This window comes from Phaenicophaeus curvirostris, chromosome 7, assembly GCF_032191515.1.
Source record: "Phaenicophaeus curvirostris isolate KB17595 chromosome 7, BPBGC_Pcur_1.0, whole genome shotgun sequence".
In the NCBI taxonomy this organism is placed as follows: domain Eukaryota; kingdom Metazoa; phylum Chordata; class Aves; order Cuculiformes; family Cuculidae; genus Phaenicophaeus; species Phaenicophaeus curvirostris.
Window position 1 is genome coordinate 19227404 of NC_091398.1, and position 10590 is coordinate 19237993.

A 10590-nucleotide genomic window follows, 5' to 3' on the forward strand; every position below is an offset into this window, starting at 1 on the left:
CAGCTCGGGTCCCCGCTTGGATCGTTACAATAAACACCCCTGAAGGAAGCTCTCTATTTATGTTGTCATTGATTAATTCTCGCTACCTCATTTGATTTCGATTTAGAACGATTTGATTCTAATTTAATTAGCATGTAATTTGGATGTACATAATTACTGTAATTATGACATTCAGGTAAGGCAGCTTTAGGCTGAAAGGCAATTTCAAATTTTCCAGCAACCCACTTTGTACCGGGGAGCGGACAGGGACCGCTCGCCCCGCCACCCGGGTGCCAATTAGCGCGTCCCGGCCCCGCGGATCCGCTCCCGGGCGGCGCGGGGGCGGGGGGGCCGGGCCGGGAGCCGCCGGCCCCGCTGGGACCCGGGAGCCCCGCGGGAGCCGGGAGGCCGGCGGGAGCCCCGGGCCGGCGGCGGAGCCGGAGCCGGCGGGAGGAGCCGCCGCGGCCCCCGCGCCCGTCGCCGCTGGGTGGCGCCGCGGAGCCGCCGCGCGGTCCCCGCTCCGGCTCTCTCGGGAGGCTTTTCCTCGCTTTATTTTTTTTTTTTTTAAGCGTTAAGAATGTTATTCCTGGAGGAAATTTGTAGCTAAACGATTCTCGCTTAAAATAAACACTCCGCGCGGCGATTACCCGGAGGGGCGGGCTCGCCGTTCGGGTCCTTCACGCGGAGGGTCCCGGCGGGCGAGGCGGCCCCGGCTCCCGCGGGTGAAGTTTCCGTCCGCGCGGAAGGACGCGGACCGGGCCGGGGCCGGGCGGGGGCGGCCCCTCCTCGGCCCGAAGCCGCCGCGTTCCCTGCCCGGGTCAGCCGGGCCGCGGGCGGGCGCCGCCGCCTCCTTCCCGCGGCTTTTCCCCTCTCCCCGGCGGTCCCGTCCCCGGCGGCGCTCGGGGGCAGCGGGGCTGAAGGGGCCGGGAGGCGGCGGGGAGCCCGGCGAGCCCCAGGGGGACGCGGTGCCGCCCGGCGCTCGGCGTCGCCTCCCCCCGCCGAGGAGCCGCCGGCTCGGAGCGAAACCGGGTCGATTTTACCGCCGGGCGGTTAGTCCCCTTTGTGTAGAAGTTCCCCGGGCCGCGTCGCTATCGCCCCCGCGGCGGGAAGGACGGTGCCGTTTATTTATCCGAGGGGGACACTGTTTCTATTTTGCGGGTGAAGCGAAGCGGCTCGCGGGGACCCGCGGCTGACGGACGTTTCTGACCCGCGGGGCAAAGGCAAACGCCGAGAGGTCCTTGATCGCTCAGCTGCGAATCGTAACCCCGGCCCGGCGGGAACCGGCCCCGCACGGGCTCCTTTGATGCGGTTTGTTACACATCGAAAACAAAGCCGCCCGCCGCCCCGCACCCCGCGCGGGGACATTCCTGCGCACCCGGCGCCCCGCACCGCGCAGACACACCGCGCGGGGTGATTCCCCGGGGAAAAAAACCCAAAAAACCCCAAACCGACGGGGAGCGGCTCCCTGGGAAGGAGGAAGGTGCTGCCGGGGCCGCTCTCCGCGGGGGGAGGCGGATCTCGCTGTTCCCGGCAGATGCATTTTCTTTCACGCAACGTCTTTATTCCAGTTGGTGGCCGACGGCAGAATCCGTTTCCCGATGTTATTTGCATTCCCTGTTTTACGGAGGATTAAAATATTTGTGTTCCTCCAATCTGGACCGGGCAGACTAAATTAACTTTTTTTTTTCCTCCCCCCCCCCCTCCTTTTTTTTTTTTTTTTTAATAACACAATTATCTCATTTAACAATTTGCCTTTAAAAAAAATACTGTGGCTGTTAGGTTGGTGGTCAGGAGACAAAGGGAGTGAAAATAATTTTCATTTCAATAATTGCCTTCTGGTCAATTTAACTGTGCCTTATTTTGAAAGAGCCTGTCTAAATGAGATTCCTGTCCCAAATGTGTTCCCAGGCCTTAGCCCAGCCTTTAATTATTCCTGAGTTTTTTTTCTTCAGAATAAGACGCTGCACTGAGTAATCACAAAGAAGTCAGAGAGCATCCTTGAACCTTTTCAATAGCAGAGCCACTGATATTCAAATAACATGCAAGGACCATTTGACTGCATGGGGACATAAGCATTTCCAATTCACTATTTGCATAGATCAACCGTCTTTGAAAAGGAAAGGAGCAGTTGTCTTCCATAACATTAAAAAGCCTAGTTATCAAATCAAGTGCTTAGTTTGAGGCTTTTAAAACGTTTACATTTTATCTCAGGTTGCCCTTTACCGTTTGACATGCAAATTCGGTGCAGTTAATTTGGACAATTAAAAGGATCTTCAAGGGAGCTTTGTCACCGAGAATATTCGGAGTTTTCCCCGTGGACCAGCCGAGATAAAGTTGGCCAGAACAAATGATGTCTAGGAGATTAATTAGATATTTGATAAGACATGAATCCCTAATAAGGGAATACAAGGCACAGGGGGCTGCTGTGTGCTCTAAGTCAAAATTAATAACATTTAACAAGATTTTCATTTAGGCATGAAATGTCTTTTCCGGAGTATTGACTCTAGCGATTTATTCCCCCGGGATCGCCTCCCAACTCGGGCAGCCTTAGTGGAGCTAAAGGCTTTTTTTTTTTTTTTTTAAATTAAATAAATCGTTCCTCCGCACAGAGCGGGTTCCCTCGATGTCGGAGGCGCTCGGGGCTCGGCCCGGTGCCCGGCGGGGGCAGGTGGGGCTCGGGCTCCGCTTCCATTTCTTTTACAAAAATAAACCCAGGCTAAGACGGGGTTTGAACAGAGAGAGAGGGGGAGAGAGAGCGACCGGCGCGGTCCCTGCCCCTCTGGCCACCGGGGATTCCCATCGCGGCCCCGGGGAGGGGGACGGGAACGGGGTGAGGGCTGAAAACCGGAGCCCGGCGAGGGGTGGGCGCTCGGGAGGAGGCGGCAGGAATAAGGACAAACCCGGGAGCGTGTTGTTCAGAGTCCTTTAATAATACCAAAATGAAAATATGTCAAGTTTTTGTTTGGTTGTTTGCTTGGCTTTTTTTTTTTTTTTCCCATACAGATAAACGCATTTAATTTCTTTAAGAGACCTTAACTTACGTGTGTCTGAGTGAAATGTTAACTCAACATTTTAAATATCTTTTACATATATACTGACTTCCACAAAGTGCATCAGAAATTTAAAATAATAATAAAAAAAGAACCAAACCCCCAAAACCTCCCTGAATTTCAGGAATTCACCAATAATAATAATTAAAAAAAAAAAAAATCCCCAGCCCCCCCCATCAGGTCAACATTTACAAGAAAAATAAGCGAACACGATCTGCTTTTTTTTTTTTTTTTGACGTTTTCTTTTTTTTTAAACCCCTATTTATACAGACGTACGAGACACAGAGGAACCGTCTCGGCCTCGCAGGCGGGTTTCTCACCTCGAGCCTCTCCCGGTTCGCTCCTTGCGACGGGGCGGGGGGGGCCCGGGCGGCAGCGTCCGTCGGGGCGGGCGGGGGCCGGGGCGGCGCTGCCCCTACGGGTCGCCGGGCCCCGCGGGAGGTTCCTTGCCCGGCCCCCGGGCGGCGGCGCCCACCCCGTCGTGCAGGAGGAGGTCGGGGGACTCGGAGCGCGGCGTCTCCAGGTTGCTGGCGTCCGTGTCGCTGTCGCTGCCCTTTTTGCCGCCGCCGCCCCCGTTGTGCGTTTTGATGTGTTTGCTCAGGTGGTCGCTGCGCATGAAGCGCTTGTTGCAGACGGGGCAGGCGAAGCGCTTCTCGCCCGTGTGAGTCCGCAGGTGCCGCTGCAGCTCGTCGGAGCGGGTGAAGCGCTTCCCGCAGAAGAGCCAGTTGCAGACGAAGGGCCGCTCGCCCGTGTGCCAGCGCAGGTGCGCCTTCAGGTGCGAGGTCTTGCCGTACACCTTGCCGCAGCCGGGGATGTGGCAGCTGTGCAGCCCCTTGCGCCGCAGGCTGGCCCCCGCGGGCCCGAGCCGCTCGGCCTCCTGGCAGTTGGGGCAGTCGCAGGTGGCGCGGCCCGAGTAGCGCCGGGCGGAGCGGGCGGAGCCGCCCCCGGCGGCCGCGGCGGCGGCGCCCGAGATCATCGCGCTGGCGGCCGCCACCGCCGCGCTGGAGTCCGTGTAGGAGGGCAGCACGGGCTTGAAGCCCTCCTGGGCGAGCAGGTGCTGGCCGGTGGAGAGCAGGTGCGAGGCGGCCGTGGAGCCCAGGCCGGTGGAGCTGAAGGCGGAGTGCGTGAGGGAGCCGAAGTCGGGGTTGTAGGTGCCCAGCTGGGAGTGCAGCGAGGCCTGGGGGGCGCCCGAGTGCAGCGAGCTCTGCAGCCCCCCCGCCGGGTTCTGCACCTCCAGCCAGGAGCCCGGGTTGGCGTGCACGTCCCACCAGGAGGAGGCCGCCCCGTTGGCCACCTCGCCCGCCGACAGCGTGGAGTGGAAGCCGGACTTGTACCAGGACTCGTAGGGGTGCGCCATGCCCACCCGCGGGTACAGGCTGTCGGCCGCCGAGCCGTGCACTTTGGAGATGAAGGCCGACTGCCCGCCGGGCTCCTGCGGGGACACGCCCGCCGCCGCCGCCGCCGAGTTGGAGAAGAGGCCGCCGTAGTCGCTGCTGAAGGCCGACGAGGTGGGCGAGGTGGAGGCGAGGCAGAAGGCGCTGTTGGCCGCGCCCGTGCCGCTGCCCAGTCCGCTGGAGCCCCTGCTCGTGGCCACGGCGAAGCCCGAGAGGCTGGAGCCCAGGTTGCAGCTGGAGGCGGAGCGTTTCCAGGGGTGGAAGCCCCCTTTGGCGAAGGCGCTGGACTCGGGCAGGGTGGTCAGCGGGCTGGTGTTGCCGATCTTGTTGCAGGTGGCGGCCAGCATGGCCAGGGGAGTCGTCCCGAACCTCGGCTCTTCCTGCGGGAGAGACAAAGCCGGCCCGTCAGCCTCGCCCCCTGCCGCCCCGCCGGGCTCCCGCGGGGAACCGGCTACGGAAAGTCGAGGCTCGTTTATTCGGGAGGAAAGCTCCGGCCCTGCCCCGGCGCGGCTCGGGATTCGCCTCGGAGCGGGGCGCGAGCGGCGGGGGCTGCGGCCACCAACCCCGCGGGGATCGTTGGCGATTTAGCGTAACGCGTCGAGTTAAAAAAATAACTAAATGAAGGAAAACAAAAGGAAAAAAAAAAAGCCTGGGCGGCCTGACTCCTCGCCGGCCGAGAGGAGTGAGCGAACGACCCGCTGGGAAGCAGAATCCGAACGAAACTGGCGCTGCCGTCGCGTCGCGGCCGCCCCCGCGGCCGCGACGCGACGGCAGCGCCAGTTTCGTTCGGTAGATGGTTTGTTTTCCTCGCGGAGGAGACTTACCCCGAGGATAGACGTAGCCATAGCACGTCCCGGGGCTGGGCGGCGGCGGGGACGGCGCTGGGTGTGCGCCCCGCGCTGCCCGGCGGCGCTGAGGACACTCCGGCTCGGCGGGGCTAAACTCTGGCTAAGTGCGAGCGGCGCCCGCTTTGAAGTAGCGCCGGCGGCCGCTCTCGCCCAATGGGGGCGCGGGGGAGCCGGGCCGCGGCGGCCCCGCAGCCAATCAGGCTGCGCGGAGGTGCCGGCGCCGGGGAGCGGGGCGAGAGAAAACTCCCCGCGCCGGCCGGGACCCCGCGCCGCGATTAACCGCGGCCCCCGGGACAGCGGAGCCGCCGAGGGGGCCGGGGTCGCCGCTCCGCCGCCTCCGCTAACGGCCCCACGGCGCCTAAGGGCGACGGTCGCGAAAACACGGTCGTTTTTGGTCGGTTTGGCTCTGCTGAGCGCTAGAAGCGAGCCCGGGGCGCGTTCCCGGCTCCGCAAAGGGGAGCGAGGAGGGCTTTTAGTTCTAGAACGCGACAAAAATAAACCCCGAAGGCAGGGACGGGCAGGGCTGGGACCGGGGCGCGGGGGACGCTCTGTCGCTTATGGGAGAGGATTTGGTTTTACGGCAAAAAAAAAAAAATACTTTGAAAGTCAATTTTCGCAGCCTGCGGCGCGTTTTTTCGAGGCTCCTATAGCCTCTGGAAGCAGAGCGGCTCCTGGCAGGAGGCTCGCTCCCTCCCAGCGGGGCCAGGGCGCTGCTGGAAGGAGCCTCCCCGGCGCTGCCCGTGGGGCCTCCGCTCTGTGCACGCTCCGCACGCCCAAGGGAGCGACAGAGACTTTACCTGTTCTCTGCATGTGCGAAATGTAAGTCCGAACCTCCTCGGCGTCTTGCGAGCGAGACCCTTTGATTCGTAATTACTGGGGGCTTCTTAAGCAATTGGCTAGAACTTGCCCGTAACTACGTCTCCGAGGATCAAGAGGCGTGCGGCTCCGCAGCGTCGCGGTCGGCTCGGGGGCTGGAAATAGGAGCTTTTCCCTCCGCGGCTGGGAACGGGGCACGGTTCCGAACCGGCAACGCGGCTGCGTTCGAGCAGCGCCGGGTGCTCGCTCTGCATTCGAATCGACGTCCCCTTCCCCTCGGTGCCGCCCCGGCAGATGCCGAAGAGGCACCGGAGAAACCGCGAATTTGATGGGATTTCGCTATTCTCTACTTGTTTTGATATTGTTGGGGTTGGGTTTTTTTTTTTTGTGCTTAAACGAGACAGGCATGGCGTTTTGTTATGTGTTATGCAATGTGCAGGACGCCTGCCACGCTAGGCAAGGAGATCCCTGGGGATTATCTTTTATTTAAACGTCTAAGGCTATTTCCAAAGGGCGCTCGCCTTTTTGTGGCGATTTGGGAGGAATCGCTGCTCTGCGCCTGGTCCTTTGTACATTTGCCTGGCCGGGGGGGTGCGGCGAAAAAATAATAATAAAAAAAAAAACAACAAACCCCTTTTCCCGGGCAGCGGAGCCCGAGCGGCGGCTTCACCGGGGGGGGGGAAGGGGGGGCGGCAGCGCTCGGCGATTGAAAAGCGGTGGAGGGGGGAGCGACCCAACCCCCGCGGGCGAGGAGTCCGGCAGGGGCACCCGGGAGCAAACCCACCAACAGGTGACTCCTTCCTCTCCTTCCTCTCCTTCCTCTCCTTCCTCTCCTTCCTCTCCTTCCTCTCCTTCCTCTCCTTCCTCTCCTTCCTCTCCTTCCTCTCCTTCCTCTCCTTCCTCTCCTTCCTCTCCTTCCTTCTTCCCGGGAGCGCGGCCGTCGAGTGGCCCCCGGGTGGTGGAGGGAGAAAGGGTCTTTCCCTCCTCCCCCCCATCTCTCTCTCCTCGGGGAAAGTCACCGATAAAACGAGGCTTGGAGGCGGGAGCGGGACGCTGGGAAGCGTCTCCCCCGGGAGGGCGAGTGAAGGCATCCGCGGGGCGACCGCCCGCTCCCCCGCGCCCCTTCGGGGCCGGGGCCGGCGAGGGAACCGCCGCCAGAACCCCGAGGGGGTCAAGTGTTCCCTGACATTTTTTTTTTTCCGTCCTCCGAAAATCGAGTTTTTAAACAAAGATCGATGTGTTATGCTGGAGTGTTGAGCTGGCTGTTAAAACATTTGGGGGGATAATGACAGCGTAACAAAGGGCCGGTTCGGAGTGAATCATCACCCTTTTAAAAGTTAAAGCAATTTTCAGGAGAATAGCTTCCAGCAAACGCTTTACATTATTCAAAACGGCCAAATAATGCTCTATTATAGCGCCTGAATGCTGCCAGTCAGCCCATAAGTGCAATTTGTGCAAAGGCTCGGTGCCTTATCTCCACTTCTTTATAAAGAGGTGAATATAAAACAATTTCTTCCAAACCCAGACAGAGAGCACGAAAATTGCTTCCCTTTCTGCAATCAGGGCAATTTAACTGGAGTGCAATTAGCACTATTAAATGTCGATTCTGCATAAACAAATCTGACTAAGAAGCGAAAGTGGGGTGAGAACCTCGTATAAACTGAAACTGATTTTTTAAAATTATGTATCCGGGTCTTTTACAATTGATCCGTGACGTTTTCATCTCGGAATATATTTACATCATAAATACATTACGGTTAAATCAACATAAATCTTAAAAAAAAAAAAAAAAGAAAAAATCTCAATATGAATACTAATAAAGAAGAACAGCCTAATTAAATGCAACAGTTCACTTCCTTTGAACAATGTTGTTTCCCATCTTCCCTTTACGCGTGTCTTTTGATCTGTGCAACTACTAAAGTTGCCGTCTTTAGGAGGTAAAGCTGGGAAACAATTCGTTCATTAAAGCTGATTGGGAGGCTCCTGGGTTGATATTCAACAGCGTCAGACGAAATGGCTCTGCTGTTCCAACAGGGCTCTGGGAAAGAGCTGCCAAAATTTTTCCAAATAAATCGATTGAACAGCAGTTAAATGTAAGGTTACTGTACAATTTCCCCTGCATCCTAGGAGGGGCACGGAGTTTCACACGTGGATGTTACGAGTGGGAAAGGGGCAAACCCTTCCAAGTTCAAGAGAAGCAGCCTCATTTTCTGCCGAGGAGAAGGGACTCGAGCAGGAAACAGGCAAACTGCTCGTGGCCGAGATAAATAAGTGCGTCCTGCCAGATTTTTAATTGTTTGGGTTTGTTTTGTGGTTTTTGTTTTGATTTTTTTTCTTAGCGACAGGACTTCCGTGCGACCCTCCTCCTAATCCCCCCACCCCCTCTCCCGCCAATTACATTTCTAATTTACGTGATCTAGAAACTACCATTGATTATCAGAGCACCGCAGAGGGGGGACCTGGTGATAAATTAATAACTTCAGTTAAGAAAAGGTTTCCTCACCCGAGAGTAGCTATCAAAAGGGGGAAGGATACATGGAGACGGTGTTAAAATACAGACCCTGGTGCCTGTTGAGTCCACCGAATTCTCTCTGCTGTAGAGTTTTTCATTTGTGGGTAAAGATAAAGCGCAGCTTTTGATTAGAATGAAATCTTTTATAGTTAATAAAAAGGGAATGAGCAGTGGGATCAAACAGATCGTGGAAATTAACTGAAAATTATGGCACTCTCCAACAATTTCTGCTGGAGCTTTCACATGATGTTTGTTGCATAATGCACCCCCCTCTCCCCCTGCCCCTGCACACAGAGCCCCGAGGTGGAGCATCAGCCTGGGCTTTCATCTTTCCCTCGATCTTTAAGGTGACACTTATTTAGGAGCAACAGAGCGATCCGTGTTACCCTGCGCGTAAAAATCTGCACGATAGTTTTAGAAATCCTCTCGTCTGCTGAGCGCAGTCCGAAACGTCTCTGTGGAACTAATTCTCTTCTGCTAAATTTATTGGGACCACGCATTTTAAACCTCCCTTCTTCTGTTTATCTCAGACGCGTTAACAATCCAAAGAAAGGCTGGTGTCAAAGGGAGGAAGGTGACTGCAGACTGTGTGATGATTTTAATTACTACAATTATGGGAAGATCGTTCAACAGCATCAGAGATTTGTTTTCTGCCCTGGTAGGAAAGTCTGAGGAACATTGTGTGAGGAAGGCAGCGCGAGGGTTTTCTCCCTTGGTTCTCCTGCTTTCCAGAGCCGCTGTGGTACCCAGGCGAGACACGACAGGCTCAGGCTGCAGCAGGTTTGACGTTCAGCCAGTGCTAGCGCTCACAAAGCTTCCTTAGAAATAAGGTGTTTCTAAAATAGAAGGAGTTTAATTAGTAAACGGTTGGACCCGCGTTTATAGAGCGTAAAACCACCTTTTCACACAAGTCTATTAAAGAAGCTCTGATGACTTGGTAATTAGGGCTGCATCTGCAGCGGGGGAGCAGCGGCCGCGGCCGTGCGCTCGGCAGCCCCGGGGGGCGCCTACCCGGAGCATCCCCGGAGCATCCCCGGAGCATCCCCGGAGCATCCCCGGAGCATCCCCGGCCGCCACCGGCTCCGCACGGCGCGGGTTTCTCCAGGCGTGACCCATCGCTGGCTGAGACGAAGAGGGCTGTCTGGCTGCAGGCAGGGATGGGGGAGAGCGAGAGGCAGGGGGACTGGCGTTACAAAGTTCTCCTCGGTCCGCGGTGACCAATAAATCCTCCCGCGGGTTTCACTCGATAATGAATCGCGGGTTTGGAAGACGAAAATACGCTGGACCCTCCGTTCTCATCTTCCCTCTCCCCCCCCTCCCCCCGTTGTGGGATGAGGACGGGGAACTGCTCATTGTGCCTCTTCTGGTTCTGTAATTACTGGAGCTCAGTCTTAAGGTGAATTTTAGCTCAGATCATGAACCATTTCACGTTCAAATGCAAGCTTGCAGTACTTTCCTAGTGGCAATTAGGAGCCTATTACAAGCCATTAGATTGATCAATGTACCTTAAACAATGTGAATGATTTATATGGCAAAGGGAAAAAAAAAAACCTTCTTACATCCATTGTACTGTTCCAGCGGCCAACCTGGCCCCGTGTCTCCATTCATCACGGTTTAAACAAGGAAAGCGATTTATTTGGAAAACTCACACGTGAGGAAGCAGGCTCGATTCCTTCCTCTAGAAGGGTACCCGAGCTTTATCCGTCTTTATTGTCAAGAGGTGTAGGCTGGAAGAATTCAGGCGTATGGGAGGAGGAGGGGAGGGGTGGATTTGCTGGTTTCCAAACGGATTAATTCACCTTGTACCTGAAAGAAGGAAACAAAGAGATTCCTGACTGCTTCCCAAACAAGCCCCTAATCTGCTCTGCATTTGAAACGCAAGGAGGAAAGCGGTGGCTCAAACGTGTGTTTAACTAAGTGTTCGGGTAGCTTTTTGTAGCCTTTTAATGACATCGGGGACACGGAACTATGAGCCCTGGAAGTTCCAAGGC

The 10590-nt window shown here is 56.6% G+C and overlaps 1 protein-coding gene across 1 annotated transcript; it reads right to left on the reverse strand.

The window, feature by feature from the left end:
* Positions 1 to 3423: 3423 nt before the first annotated feature.
* On the reverse strand, positions 3424 to 5345 carry SP9 (Sp9 transcription factor). The gene is made up of 2 exons (XM_069861791.1): positions 5248 to 5345; positions 3424 to 4803 (listed from the first exon to the last, which is right to left on the reverse strand). The coding sequence occupies exons 1-2, from the start codon at positions 5266 to 5268 to the stop codon at positions 3445 to 3447; spliced, it is 1380 nt and encodes a 459-aa protein (XP_069717892.1). The 5' UTR covers positions 5269 to 5345; the 3' UTR covers positions 3424 to 3444.
* Between the last annotated feature and the right edge of the window lie 5245 nt (positions 5346 to 10590).